Genomic DNA, 15,981 nt, shown 5'->3' on the forward strand with positions numbered 1-15,981 from the left:
TAGCTAAGGAGTAGCTTCTGACATGCCACATTTCAGTGATTATTTTATGATCGACTTTGAAGCAGAATATTTAAAAAACTGAAGTATAATAGAAGTATTTGTGCTTTGTTACAAATATCATGTATATTAAAATAAATAGGCATTTACAAATGATCCATGAAAATATTCAAAAAGTCGAAATAGATTTAAAGTGAACCAAGAAGTGGCTAAACCAAAAAGAACCTCAAGATCTTTCTTGTACTTACATAATCAGTCACATGATGTCGCTGTACACTCAAAAGGTGAAAAGGGAAAACTTTGTCTCCACGCCCAGATTCCAACTATCCACAGAATAATCGACTCCATACTGACAGGAATGCTGGGTAAAATTTACTAAATATATACTTACAGAAGGGGAGACTGGTCATAAATGTTGGCAAGCGAGCTATCTCTTAAAACTGACAGTCTCACCTCAGAGATCTCTTTGTCTGCAATGGTGTTTTCCCGGCGAGGAGGCTTCGAAGCTCGGCGCCTGCTTCTCTCGCTTCTGCTCCTCGCAGCATGGGAGACGGGGAGCGGCCAGGTCCATTATTCGGTCGCTGAGGAAGCCAAACACGGCACCTTCGTGGGCCGCATCGCCCAGGACCTGGGGCTGGAGCTGGCGGAGCTGGTGCCGCGTCTGTTCCGGGTAGCGTCCAAAGGCCGCGGGGACCTTCTGGAGGTAAATCTGCAGAATGGCATTTTGTTTGTGAATTCTCGGATCGACCGGGAGGAGCTGTGCGGGCGGAGCGCGGAATGCAGCATCCACCTGGAGGTGATCGTGGACCGGCCGCTGCAGGTGTTCCATGTGGCGGTGGAGGTGAAGGACATTAACGACAACCCGCCGGTGTTCAGAGGAGAACAAAAGGTACTTATTTCTGAATCTGCTCCTCTGGACTCTCGTTTTCCTCTAGAGGGCGCTTCTGATGCGGATATCGGCCTAAACTCTCTTGTGACCTATAGGTTAAGTCTAAATGAGTATTTTACTCTTAAAGTGATAACGAAAACCGATAAAAGTATATTGCCTGAACTCATTCTTCGGAAGTCATTGGATAGAGAAGAAATGCCAGAACTTAATATATTGCTGACCGCTCTGGATGGCGGTAAACCCGAACTAACAGGATCTGTTCAGATTCAAATAACCATCCTGGATGTTAACGACAACGCTCCCGAGTTTGATACGCCTGGCTATAAAGTAGTGCTGTTTGAAAATATCCCAAACAACACCAGAGTGATTCAACTAAACGCTTCTGATCTAGACGAAGGATCAAATAGAGAAATCGCCTATGGAATCAGAATGATTCTGCCAGTGAGTGAGAAATGTATGTTTTCAATAAATGCAGAAACAGGTGAAATTAGGATTTATGGGAAACTGGATTTTGAAGAGAATAATGAGTACGAAATTCAGGTTAACGCTATTGATAAAGGGATTCCTTCTATGGCAGGTCACTGCACGGTCCTGGTGGAAGTTCTGGACCTGAATGACAATACCCCCGAGGTAATGATCACTTCGCTGTCGCTCCCAGTGCAAGAGGACGCTCAGGTGGGCACCGTCATCGCCTTGATCAGCGTGTCCGACCATGACTCCGGCGCCAACGGGCAGGTGACCTGCTCACTAACACCCCAGGTCCCTTTCAAGCTGGTGTCCACCTTCAAGAATTACTATTCGCTGGTGCTGGACAGCGCCTTGGATCGCGAGAGTGTGGCGAACTATGAGGTAGTGGTGACCGCGAGGGACGGGGGCTCGCCTTCGCTGTCGGCCACAGCCAGCGTGTCCGTGGAGGTGTCCGATGTGAACGACAACGCGCCCGCGTTCGTGCAGCCCGAGTACACGGTGTTCGTGAAGGAGAACAACCCGCCCGGCTGCCACATCTTCACGGTGTCGGCGCGGGACGCGGACGCGCAGGAGAACGCGCTGGTGTCCTACTCGCTGGTGGAGCGGCGGGTGGGCGAGCGAGCGCTGTCGAGCTACGTGTCGGTGCACGCGGAGAGCGGCAAGGTGTACGCGCTGCAGCCGCTGGACCACGAGGAGCTGGAGCTGCTGCAGTTCCAGGTGAGCGCGCGCGACGCGGGCGTGCCGCCTCTGGGCAGCAACGTGACGCTGCAGGTGTTCGTGCTGGACGAGAACGACAACGCGCCGGCGCTGCTGCTGCCCGGGCCGGGCGGCGGGGCGGGCGCGCTGAGCCAGCGGGTGGCTCGGTCGGTGGGCGCGGGCCACGTGGTGGCGAAGGTGCGCGCGGTGGACGCGGACTCGGGCTACAACGCGTGGCTGTCGTACGAGCTGCAGCCGGCAGCGGGTGGCGCGCGCAGCCCGTTCCGCGTGGGGCTGTACACGGGCGAGATCAGCACGACGCGCGCCCTGGACGAGGCGGACGCGCCGCGCCAGCGCCTGCTGGTGCTGGTGAAGGACCACGGCGAGCCGGCGCTGACGGCCACGGCCACCGTGCTGCTGTCGCTGGAGGACAGCGGCCAGGCGCCCAAGGTCTCTTCGCGGGCGCCGACGGGCGCCGCTGGCGCGGAGACCGCTCTGGTGGATGTGAACGTGTACCTGATCATCGCCATCTGCGCGGTGTCCAGCCTGTTGGTGCTCACGCTGCTGCTGTACACGGCGCTGCGGTGCTCGGCGCCGCCCAGCGAGGGCGCGTGCGGGCCCGGGAAGCCCACGCTGGTGTGCTCCAGCGCGGTGGGGAGCTGGTCTTACTCGCAGCAGAGGCGGCAGAGGGTGTGCTCTGGGGAGGGGCCGCCCAAGGCAGACCTCATGGCCTTCAGCCCCTGTCTTCCACCGTCAGGAGAAGATTGTTTAAGTCCTTCCAGTGAAGTAAGTCCTTGATATCATTTAAGTATATTAGTCATTTTGAACTTTTCGTGTATTAGCCCAACTTTTCAAGTAATAATAAATAATGAGATAAAGATGAAATGGAAGCCATGGATCACCACATTTAAAATTTTTCTCGTTCTATAATTTTCATATTATCTATGAATGGTTAGCCTTGAAAGATAGAAGTACGTTTGAGTAAAAACTGCCTAGGTTCTGATAACTCAAATTTATTTTTAATTTGTACTTAATTTTATGATTAAAGAAAATTTGCAAGGTTAGTGCAGAGAGTTCCTAGATATCATTAACTGGATTCCTTTACTGCTCTCTATGTGCATAGGCTTGTAAAATAGCCTTGTTGACCACCAATCTAATTCCAGTACAATCTCCTTTTAAGTATTATAACAATAATAAAAATTATGTTATTAATGTTAAGATGAATAATTTTATGTTATTCCCATGGAGTGCCTTCTTTCTTTCAACTGGGATTGGCTACAGTACTGTTCTTATTTACATAAAATATAATAACATTAAAATATTATAATATCCATCTAAAGCTGGATGCACCTTATAATTGATGGTTTACAATAATTTAGTTGGCTTTTCGTTCTTGGTAGCACACAAGTAATGGTGCATCTTTCAATTAATAACATTTCTTTGATTCAATAAAACATAAGAATACTTATTGGTCCACTATTATTTTCCAGGACCTGTTCTAAGATCTTTAATTGTATTATCTCATTTAATTATCATATCACTCCTATGGTGCAGGGAAAATACTTATCATCGGAATTTTACTTTAAGAAGTCTGAAACTTAAGCCACATAGACTGTGCAAAGTGGCTCAAACTCAGTTTTGAAGGATCACCAACTCATTATGGCGTACTACTGCTCTGACACAATTATCAGGTGAATCTTCTAAAGTGCATTTTACATCTTGTAACTTTCTTCCACACAAAGCCTTTCCAGAGTGTCTTTTAGTGAGAGGGAAAGAAGCAAGAAAAGAGGGAGATACTGAAGATGAGACAGGCAGAGAAAGAATGAAGATGAAGATGAAAAATATGAAAGAGAATAGAATAGAGAAAAAAATAAGAGCATAGGGTTGGCCTTAAAAGTGGGGCGATTTTTCCTTAGTAGGGAATGAGTAATAGAGAATATAAAGAAAAATGTTGACATAAGAAGAGAGCCATTGAGTTCATATTTGATGACTTATATCTCTGTGTAAATCATCTGAGAACCAGGTTGTGGGAATGAGGCTGGGAATTTGAGAAGAGAGAAGAAAATATGGAAGAATCTCTGTAGGCAGGAATTATGAATTCACGTGAGGGCTCAACTGAGGTAAAGGTGAGAGTAAACTTGTAGAGAATATAGTAATCCTGGTTAAGTGACTAACACACTGAGAAGCTCAATAGAAGGAATGGAGAAAACGGATAGTTAGGCTGTGTGTTGGAAGCTAAAGAAAATGTTAGAGGGGTGCTATAAGTGTGTGTGTCTTTAGGGTGTCTGGAAAGGCATGTTTTAAATGGTTGACTGTGTAGTCTAGGTTAGGTGGAGAGATAAATGAGACAGGTAGGGCCTGATAGACAAGAACAATTAGAACCAAAAAACTATTCCCATTATAAGAGTAAAGGTATGTTAATAAAAGTAACGGAGCAATGAGGAGGATGAGGGTGAGAGAATACCAAATGCTCTACTCACATTTTCAGAGGGGAGCAAAGATTCAGAAATGAACCCAACTCGTATTTCCTGCAGAGTTGTGCACAAAACAGGCAAGAGAATTATTGGAGCTATGCTCTTTCTTTCCTAGCCCTATTTGGCCTGGATCTTGGTGACTTGGTAAAGATAGGTACAGTATTAGATAAAAGTAAGAGTCCCTTCCTTTCTTCCTTGCTAGAGATGTGTTAACATCTGTATCTACCTGTTGTTACTTGGAAAATCAGAGTCAGTTTAAATGATAGTAGGAGTTTCTCCAGTGATGGTGTAAGATAAGGAGAGAGAAGAGGGAAATTTAACCTATTGGTAGTAACTTCATTTCTAGCAAATACATAATATACTAGTTCTTGGCATGTTTTATACAAAGAGAATCCAGAACTTTAAAGTATTGTTATATCTAAATGGTCTACATTGTGTGTTTATGCACACATACACGCACATACAAACTCATACGCACATTGATGGACATTTGCTTCGAATACAAATATTTTGTCCAAATTTCACAGTCATATTTGGGGGAATTTATAAATACTGTGTTTATTTAAAATCTTGTATATCAGTTACCAAATTTCCACATTCATCTGTTTTATTCTTATGTGATTCGTTATGTTTCCATTTTGAGTCAAGGGAGTTGTGTGAATAGGTCTCAAAAATATTACAGGAAAAGGACATTCCCACCCAAATCTACAAAGCTGTGCAGAACTAGAGTCTGAGTTCTAAAAGCAAATGTAGAATATTACCTCTTTTTACAAATTCTGCACCACGTTTTACACATGCAAAAATGTACTTGTGGAAAGATGGAACTCATCAACCAATTTCAACTAGCATCCAGTGCTGAGCAGAATACAGTGATTTACTGTTGCTTTAAAGAAAAACATTTAATCTTCCATTACGTATTTGCAATGAAAAATGTCACGAAATGCAAGAAAAAAACCCCCTACATCAACCGAAAATATGGACCGAGTCATTTTTACACTTACACATTCATGCGCATGGTGTCGCTCTTCACTGAGAACAATTCCTCGAAGAAAGCGCCTCCCCTCTTTCCTCCCCGCAGAAAATTTGGCAGATAGTGGAAAACCTCTAGTGAATTCTCCCGCAGTAGAAGCCCGTAAAATTAGACCTTGAGAGGCATTTGAGGTAAGGTAGTCTATATACTTCAGATATCCCTGAAGGCTTTTGAGTGTACCATGCTGTTTTCCTGGAGAGGAGGCCCAGGAGCTCGGCTTTTGCTACTCTCGCTTCTGTTCCTTGTAGTCTGGGTGGCGGGGAGCGGCCAGGTCCACTACTCGGTTCCGGAGGAGGCCAAACACGGAACTTTCGTGGGCCGCATAACGCAGGACCTGGGGCTGGAGCTGGCGGAGCTGGTGCCGCGTCTGTTCCGGGTGGCATCCAAAGGCCGCGGGGACCTTCTGGAGGTAAATCTGCAGAATGGCATTTTGTTTGTGAATTCTCGGATCGACCGGGAGGAGCTGTGCGGGCGGAGCGCGGAGTGCAGCATCCACCTGGAAGTGATCGTGGACCGGCCGCTGCAGGTGTTCCATGTGGAGGTGGAAGTTACAGATATTAACGACAACCCGCCTGTGTTCCCTGAAAGTGAAAAAAGAATAATCATTGCTGAATCTAGACCTCCGGAAACTCGGTTCCCACTAGATGGCGCATCTGATGCAGATATTGGAGTAAACTCCGCCTTGACCTACCGAGTCTATCCCAACGATTATTTCACTTTGGACACACAAAACAACCGTGAACAAACGTCTTCGTTATCACTTGTGTTAAGGAAATCACTGGACAGAGAGGAAATTCAGGAACATAGTTTATTATTGACAGCTAGTGATGGAGGCAAACCTGAGCTGACCGGCACAGTTCAGCTGCTGATTACAATCCTGGATGTGAATGATAACGCCCCAGAATTTGATCACTTAATTTATAAAGTGAGAATGTTAGAGAATGCATTTAATGGAACATTAGTGATCAAACTAAATGCCACAGACCCTGATGATGGGACAAATGCAGACATAATCTACTCATTTAGAAGACCTGTATCACCTGCAGTATTATATGCGTTTTCCATAAATCCCGGCAGCGGAGAAATTCGGACAAAAGGTAAATTGGATTTCGAAGAAAAGAAATTGTATGAAATACCCGTGGAAGCAATTGACAAGGGGAATATTCCAATGGCGGGTCATTGTACCATTTTGGTGGAAATAGTAGATATAAATGATAACGCCCCAGAAGTTACCGTCACTTCTTTGGCTCTTCCGATGCGAGAGGACGCTCAAGTGGGCACTGTCATCGCCTTGATCAGCGTGTCCGACCGTGACTCCGGCGCCAACGGGCAGGTGACCTGCTCCCTGATGCCCCACAGCCCCTTCAAGCTGGTGTCCACCTTCAAGAATTACTATTCGCTGGTGCTGGACAGCGCCTTGGACCGCGAGAGCGCGGCGAACTATGAGGTGGTGGTGACAGCGCGGGACGCGGGCTCGCCTTCCCTGTCGGCCACAGCCAGCGTGTCCGTGGAGGTGTCCGACGTGAACGACAACGCGCCCGCGTTCGCGCAGCCCGAGTACACGGTGTTGGTGAAGGAGAACAATCCGCCCGGCTGCCACATCTTCACGGTGTCGGCGCGGGACGCGGACGCGCAGGAGAACGCGCTGGTGTCCTACTCGCTGGTGGAGCGGCGGGTGGGCGAGCGAGCGCTGTCGAGCTACGTGTCGGTGCACGCGGAGAGCGGCAAGGTGTACGCGCTGCAGCCGCTGGACCACGAGGAGCTGGAGCTGCTGCAGTTCCAGGTGAGCGCGCGCGACGCGGGCGTGCCGCCTCTGGGCAGCAACATGACGCTGCAGGTGTTCGTACTGGACGAGAACGACAACGCGCCGACGCTGCTGCCCGGGCCGGGCGGCAGGGCGGGAGCGCTGAGCCAGCGGGTGGCTCGGTCGGTGGGCGCGGGCCACGTGGTGGCGAAGGTGCGCGCGGTGGACGCGGACTCGGGCTACAACGCGTGGCTGTCGTACGAGCTGCAGCCGGCGGCGGGTGGCGCGCGCAGCCCGTTCCGCGTGGGGCTGTACACGGGCGAGATCAGCACGACGCGCGCCCTGGACGAGGCGGACGCGCCGCGCCAGCGCCTGCTGGTGCTGGTGAAGGACCACGGCGAGCCGGCGCTGACGGCCACGGCCACCGTGCTGCTGTCGCTGGAGGACAACGGCCAGGCGCCCAAGGTCTCTTCGCGGGCGTCGACGGGCGCCGCTGGCGCGGAGGCCGCTCTGGTGGATGTGAACGTGTACCTGATCATCGCCATCTGCGCGGTGTCCAGCCTGTTGGTGCTCACGCTGCTGCTGTACACGGCGCTGCGGTGCTCGGCGCCGCCCAGCGAGGGCGCGTGCGGGCCCGGGAAGCCCACGCTGGTGTGCTCCAGCGCGGTGGGGAGCTGGTCTTACTCGCAGCAGAGGCGGCAGCGGGTGTGCTCTGGGGAGGGGCCGCCCAAGACCGACCTCATGGCCTTCAGCCCCAGCCTTCCTCCTTGTCTGAGTTCTGCAGAGGTAACAGGTGAAATAGAACCAGATTCAGAACAGTTGAAAGAGGTGAGGTCGTATTTGAAATTTTCTTACTGTTTTAGCCTTCCTCACAGTTTTCTATTTAAGATTCTTCGATCTCAATTTTAAGATCGTTCTTTAATTTTGCTCATCATTATGGTATTTCATGAGTGTTACTGACATTATTAGTTTCATTATTCTTCATATTGAAATCTTAAGTCAAAAGCCATAATATTGTTCATAATGTTAATAATTTGTTTTTGTTGTATTCTTAATAGTTTTAAAGTATTTATTACCTACATAAGCATTTTCAAGAAACTCCACATTGTGAGTACTTGAGCATTTAGAAAACTTTTGCTTTAATGAGACTAACCATAATTAAACACCTTAAAATCTCTTTATTTTTAAAATTTATTCATCTACCCACATACAGGTTTTGTTTTGAACAGTGCCATAACTTTTAACATAAAATCTTTTTAAAGGTGCATTTTTCTTTCTTTTTAAAAAGTCTTTTTTTGTTTGCTCCCTCGTCATTTTCCTCTAGACACATCACTGTTCCCCTGTCTGATATCCAATATGAAGAACCTTATGATTTCCTTTAACATTTTTATGTTCAGTGAATTATTCACACACATGCATACACCTGGTGGGTTTTTTTGTTATTGTTTCTTTTGGATAATTTATTAGAGTAGCTAATGCATTTTACATTTCTCAGTCACCAATACCTCGTGGAAATCCCTACAAATCTGATACTTTTAATAGCTGTGTAGTACTCCACACTCTGGATGTATCATTTTTTAAAAATTAATTAATTTATTTATCTTTAGTTTTGGCTGTGGAAGTCCCAAATAATTAGCTTTTATCTTCCATCTATACCACAAATATTTTTCCTCCTATATATTGATTTGTTTAGGGTATATCTTGCCATATAAAAGTGTTTTTAAAATTTCTCTGTCTGTTTTTCTGTTATGGATTTTAAGGTCTCTAGGTTTAGTTAGGAAGATCTTCCTTGTAGATTGAACATTCATTAATTAAATTCATTTAACAAACATTTAGTTTTAAATTTAATTTAATTAAAAAATAAGTATAATTTACATATAATACTATATTAGTTTCAGATGTACAACCTAATGATTCAATATTTGTATATATTGTGAAATGATCACCACAATAAATCTACTTAACGTTCATCACTATACATAGTTACAAAAATTTTTTTCTTTTAATGAGAACTTTTAAGATCTATTCTTTAGCAACTTTCAAATATATAATACAGCATTATTAACTATAGTCACCTATAGTCATGCTGTACATTACATCACCAGGGCTTATTTATTTTATAACTGTCAGTTTGTCTCTTTTGACCACCTTCACCCATTTCACCCACCCTCCACCCCTTGCATCTGGCAACTACCAGTTTGTTCTCTGTATCTATGAGTTTATTTGTTAGATTCCACATAAGTTAGGTCATTTTTTCTTAATGTAGTCATTTATTGCTATAAACCTCCTTCTTAGCACTGCTTTTGCTTCACCTCATAAGTTTTGATATGTTGTGTTTTCATTTTCACTTGTTTCAAGATATTTTTGAATTTCCCATTGATTTCATCGACCCATTGGTTTCCAGGAGTGTGTTAATTTCCGCATATTAGACCATTGTGGTTGGAAAAGATACTTCATGTGATTTCAGTCTTTTAAAATTTGCTTACACTTGTTTTGAACCTAATATCTGATCCATCCTGGAGAATGTTCCATGTGTGCTTGAGAAGAATGTATATTCTACTGCCCTTGGATGAAATGTTCTGTGTATATCCATTAGGTACATTGGATGTAAAGTATAGTTCAAGTTCAATGTTTCCTCATTGGTTTTCTTTCTGGATGATCTATCCATTGATGAAAGTGGATATTGTAATGTTGTCTATTAGTCCCTTCAGATCTGTTAGTATTTGTTTTATATATTTATGTACTCTGATGTTAGGTGCATATTTATTTACAATTGTTATATCCTTTTGATGAATTGACCACTTTATCACTATTAATGGCTTTTTTTGTCTCTTGTTACAGTTTTCTACTTAATCGACTTACAGTCGATTTTGTCTGATATAAGTATAGATACCTCTAGTCTCTCTTTTGGTTTCCATTTTCATGGAATGTCTTTTTTCCATATCTTCATTTTGAGAGTGAATGTCTTGGAGGCAACATGTAGCTGGTTTTTTCTTTTTCTTTTTCTTTTTTTAAAACCTATTCAGCCATTCTATGCCTTTTGATTGGACAATTTATTCCACTTACATTTAAAGTAATAATTGATAGGCAAGAACTTACTATTGCCATCTTGTTCATCGTTTTCTGGTTGTTTTGTAGTTCCTTTGTTCTTTTCCTCCTCTCTTGCTGTCTTCTTTTGTGAACTGATGATTTTCCATTGGGGTATACTGTGATTCCCTTTTCTTTATCTTGTGTGTACATATGTACTATATTTTTTTGTTTGTTTATTTTGTGGTTACCCTATGGCTTACTTGAAATGTCTTATAGCTATAACAGCCTATTTCAAGCTGATAACTTTTATCACATACAAAAACTCTACTCTTTTACTCTCCCCTTACTTTATTTTTATTTATTTTTTAAAATTTATTTTATTTATCCTTGGTTTTTTTTATTGGCTGCATTGGGTCTTTGTTGCTGCGCGCGGGCTTTCTCTAGTTGAGGCGAGCAGGGGCTACTCTTCGTTGCAGTGCGCGGGCTTCTCACTGTGGTGGCTTCTCTTGTTGCGGAGCACAGGCTCTAGGCACGCAGGCTTCAGTAGTGTGGCACGCAGGCTCAGTAGTTGTGGCTCGTGGGATCTAGAGCACAGGCTCAGTAGTTGTGGTGCATGGGCTTAGTTGCTCCGCGGCATGTGGGATCTTCCCGGAGCAGGGCTCGAACCCGTGTCTCCTGAATCGGCAGGAGGATTCTTAACCGCTGCACCACTAGGGAAGCCCTCTTCCCTTACTTTATGTTTTTGTTGCCATAATTGACATTTTTAAAAAAATTTATTTATTTATTTATTTATTTTTGGCTGTGTTGGGTCTTTGTTGCTGCACGCAGGCTTTCTCTAGTTGCAGCGAGCGGGGGCTACTCTTGGTTGTGGTGCATGGGCTTCTCATTGCGGTGGCTTCTCTTGCTGTGGAGCATGGGCTCTAGGTGCGTGGCCTTCAGTAGTTGTGGCACACGGGCTCAGTAGTAGTGGCTCGCAGGATCTAGAGTGCAGGCTCAGTAGTTGTGGCGCATGGGCTTAGTTGATCCACGGCATGTGGGATCTTCCCGGACCAGAGCTCGAACCCGTGTCCCCTGCACTGGCAGGCGGATTCTTAACCACTGCCTCACCAAGGAAGTCCTTGACATCTTTTTATATTGTGTATCCATTAGCAAATTATTATAGCTATATCTATTTTTAACACTTCTGTTTTTTAACCCTTACACTAGAGTTAAGTGGTTATCATGCCATCATATTACAGTATTAGATTATTCTGAATCTGACTATATACTTACCTTTACGAGTGTATTGTGTATTTTCATGTTTTCATGTTACCAGTTAACATCCTTTCATTTCAGCTTGAAGAACTCCTTTCAGCATTTCTTGTAAGGCACATCTAATGGTGATGAACTCCCTCGGCTTTTGTTTGTTTGGGAAAGTCTTTTTTTTTTTTTAATTTTATTTATTTATTTATTTATGGCTGTGTTGGGTCTTCGTTTCTGTGCGAGGGCTTTCTCTAGTTGCGGCAAGTGGGGGCCACTCTTCATCGTGGTGTGCGGGCATCTCACTATCGTGGCCTCTCTTGTTGCGGGGCACAGTCTCTAGGCATGCAGGCTTCAGTAGCTGTGGCACGTGAGCTCTAGAGCGCAGGCTCAGTAGCTGTGGCACACGGGCTTAGTTGCTCCACGGCATGTGGGATCTTCCCGGACCAGGGCTCGAACCCGTGTCCCCTGCATTGGCAGGTGGATTCTTAACCACTGCACCACCAGGGAAGTCCTCACCTTCATTTCTGAAGGTCAACTTTGTAGAGAAAAGTGTTCACGGTTGGCATTTTTTTTCTTTCAGCTCTTTGAATATATCATCCCACTCTCTCCTGGTGTATAATGCTTCTGCTGAGAAATCTGCTGATAGCCTTATGGGGGTTGTCTTGTTTAATATAAACTTTTTTCTCTTGTTGCTTTAAAAATTCTCTTTTCATCTTTGATTTTATACAGTTTTATTATAATTTGTCTTGAAGAAGATGGTTTTGCATTGAAAATTTGGGGTGACCTATTGGCTTCATGAACTTGGATGTCCAAATCCCTCCCCAGGTTTGGAAAGTTCTCATCACTATTTATATAAGCTTTGTACCCTTTTCTCTCTCTCTTCTTCTGAAACTCCAATGATTATTTCTTTTAATGGTGTCCCTTAAGTCCCATAGTCTTTCTTCATTCCTTTTCACTATTTTTTCTTTTTGCATCTCTTGATCAGATACTTTAAAATGATCTCTCTTGCTCCTTCTACTGTCTTTCTGTCGCATTTCAATTTTCTGGTTCTATAGCAGCAAGCTGTTCTCCCTTGTTCTCAGTGGCCAGTAGGCATCTAAAGTATCTTGGTTCCCTGACAGTTCCAAGTCAGGTGAGAAAGAAACCAGTTCCTTGAGCAGCCCTCCAAAAACCTGAAAGACTGGATTCACACTCTTCTTTCTCCTTCCCAAGGGAGCTAGCTGCCCCCTTGCTATTCTTTGTTCTTCATGGCTCTCAGGCAACCAAACTATGCCAGTTTCATCAGTTCTCTGAGTGAGGCAATATAAAAACTAGTCCCCCAGGCAGCCCTCCAAGAAGCTGAAACACTGGACACATGCTCTACTCTTCTCTTTCCCCTTGAAGGTAGAGTAGTGAACCAGGGTGTTTTTTCCTGGTGCTGAGCTGTGCCAGCTTGGGGGAGGGGCTGATGTGAGTAAAGTAAAATTACTCTTATTTGTTTCAAGACAGCTGTTTCAGCTTTATGCTCACTTAGGTACTCCCAACTTCTTAAGTTGATTATGGAATTTTTGCAAGGGTATTTTATTACATATATCATTACTAACTGGTATTTTTGTGGGAGAATTAGGGCCGGAACTTTCTATTCTGACATCTTGCTGGTGTCATTTGATCCATTTTGAGTTAATTTTTGTATATAATGTGATGTAGTGGTCCAACTTCGTTCCTTTGCAAGTGGATATTCAGTTGTCTTGGCATCACTTATTGAAAAAGAATTATTCTTTTCCCATTGAAGTGTTTGGGAACCATTGTTGAAAATCAACTGATGAATAAATGTGGGAATTTATTTCTGGATTCTCAATTATATTCCGTTGATCTATATCCTTATCCCACTACCACATTCTCTTGATTATTGTAACTTTGTACCTAGTTTTTAAATCAACAATCATTAGTGCTCCAACTTTGTTCTTTTTTATCAGTATTGTTTTGGCTGTTCTGGGTGTTCTTGCATTTTCTTATGAATTTTAGGATCAGTTTGTCAGTTTCTGCAAAAAGCCAGCTTACTTTTGACAGGGAATTTGTTGACTCTGTAGATCACTTGGGGGAGTATTGCCATTTTAACAGTATGAAATTATACTATCTTCATGAGCGTGGGATTTTCCCATTTATTTACATTTTCTTTAATTCCTTTCAACAATGTTTTATAGTCTTCAGAGTATGCATTTTATATTTCTTTTGTTAAATTTATTCCTTAATATTTTCATCTTTTAAAAATTTTTATTTATTTATTTATTTTTTTGGGCTGCATTGGGTCTTCGTTTCTGCACACAGGCTTTCTCTAGTTGCAGAGAGCTGGGGCTGCTCTTTGTTGCGGTGCGCAGGCTTCTCATTGCGGTGGCTTCTCATGCTGTGGAGCGTGGGCTCTAGGCGCATGGGCTTCAGTAGTTGGGGCTCGCGGGCTCTAGAGCACAGGCTCAGTAGTTGTGGCGCATGGGCTTAGTTGCTCTGCGGCATGTGGGATCTTCCCGGACCAGGGCTTGAACCCGTGTCCCCTGCATTGGCAGGCGAATTCTTAACCACCGCACCACCAGGGAAGCCCCCTTCAATGAATTTTAAACTGTATTTTTGAGTTATTTTCTCCGTGGTTTCTCTAGAGTTTACTATATACATTATAACTTAACAGTATCTCCAGATTTATATTAACTTAATTCTATTAAGACAAAAAGATATTACTCTTATATAGCTCTTTTTCTTCCACCCTTTTTGCTTTATTATTATTATAGCTATTACATCTTATAGTGGGTTGAACTGTGGCCTCCAAAATGATATGTCCACTTCCTAACCCCTGGAACCTATGAAAGTGACCTATTAGGAAAAAAAGGACTTTGAAGATGTAATTAAATTAAGGATCTTGAGATGAGTTCATCCTGGATTTTCCAGGTGGGGGCTAATTCCAATGAGAAGTATTTTTTATAAGAGATAGAATAAGGGAAGACACAGACACAGAGGGAAGGCCATGTGAAGATAGAAGCAGATATTGGAGCAATGCAAATAGCCACCAAAAGCTGTATGAGGCAAGGAATGGAATCTCCACTAGAGCCTCCAGAAGGGGTACAGCCCCTCAAACACCTTGAGTTTGGATTTCTCCCCTCCAGAACTGTGAGAAAAACTGTCTTAAGCCACCCAATGTGTGGTAATTTTTTTGCAGCAGCTGCAGGAAACCAATATACGTCTCTATATATTACAAACCCAAAAGTACATTGTTATAATTATTACATTATATAATTTTGTATCTTTTAAAGATGCTGAGAGAAAAAAGGAAAGCAATTATATATTTATAGTGTTTCTTATTTGCCATTTCTGGTTCTGTTCATTTGTTGATGTGGATCAGAATTACCATCTGTTGTCATTTCCTTATCTAATACAGCTGTTCTTCTATCCACCTCCTTTGTACTGTAATTGGCAAAGTTGTTTCATTTCTATATATTATAGGCCCAGCAATACATTCATACATATTGTTACATACAATTGCTTTTTTTTAAAAAATTTTTATTTATTTATTTATGGCTGTGTTGGGTCTTAGTTTCTGTGCGAGGGTTTCTCTAGTTGTGGCAAGCGGGGGCCACTCTTCATCGCGGTGCGCGGGCCTCTCACTATCGCAGCCTCTCCTGTTGCGGAGCACAGGCTCCAGACGCGCAGGCTCAGTAGTTGTGGCACACGGGCCCAGCCGCTCCGCTGCATGTGGGATCTTCCCAGACCAGGGCTCGAACCCGTGTCCCCTGCATTGGCAGGCAGACTCTCAACCACTGCGCCACCAGGGAAGGGAAGCCCCTTAGGTTCACTCTTGAAACAATGGTGCATCTGCTCACTATCACATTCAGTCCTGCTTTCTCTCCTATTTTGCGCTGACAAATGGGTTTACAGGAAAACGCTGCCTGATTTAGCCTATGTACCTAGATGTTTTTGTTCCAAACAAGGGACCTTTGGTTTTATATCTCAGTGTGAAGCACTACTCTGGAAAATTCCAATCTATCAGCTTTTCCCAAGGTCTCCAGTGGCAGGAATCCTATCTCAGCATTTTCTCTCATCTTAGTTCAATCTTCATGGCACTTGGTAACTTCTCTTCATATATACTATGGTTGAAGTTCAAATGTTTTAAAGAGTTTCATCAAAGATATAACTTTATTAAATTAAAATATTTTCATTTATCCATAATTGATAGAAATCCCACTTTTTGTCTAGTTATTGAAGGTATGTAGGAAAGGTATGTTTTTTATTTTTAAGCTAATCATCTCACTGAGCTCTTTTTTAGTTCTAATTATTTTTTCTTTAATTCTCTGGGATTTTATGAGTAGAAAATTATATTACCTATAAATTTATCATCCAACAGTATATTTTATACTCCTTTCTAACACACACACACACATACACACAT

At 43.6% G+C, this 15,981-nt stretch overlaps 3 protein-coding genes across 3 annotated transcripts in view; all 3 read left to right on the forward strand.

Annotated features, from left to right (window-relative positions):
* The window catches only part of LOC132362574 (protocadherin alpha-9-like), a 92,344-nt gene that overhangs the window by 24,974 nt on the left and 51,389 nt on the right, over positions 1–15,981 (forward strand).
* LOC132363823 (protocadherin alpha-12-like) lies at positions 473–2,830 on the forward strand. Its single transcript, XM_059919519.1, is given in 2 exon segments — positions 473–2,740; positions 2,742–2,830. Coding segments are annotated over 2 exon segments (2,349 nt in total). The 3' UTR covers positions 2,823–2,830.
* LOC132363399 (uncharacterized) overlaps positions 5,736–15,981 on the forward strand; it is a 92,253-nt gene continuing 82,007 nt past the window's right edge. The window contains exon 1 of the mRNA XM_059919108.1: positions 5,736–8,126. Coding sequence (XP_059775091.1) covers positions 5,736–8,126 — 2,391 coding nt within the window. The remainder of the gene's footprint in view (positions 8,127–15,981) is intronic.

The sequence above is a fragment of the Balaenoptera ricei genome, chromosome 3, assembly GCF_028023285.1.
Source record: "Balaenoptera ricei isolate mBalRic1 chromosome 3, mBalRic1.hap2, whole genome shotgun sequence".
NCBI classification, from domain to species: domain Eukaryota; kingdom Metazoa; phylum Chordata; class Mammalia; order Artiodactyla; family Balaenopteridae; genus Balaenoptera; species Balaenoptera ricei.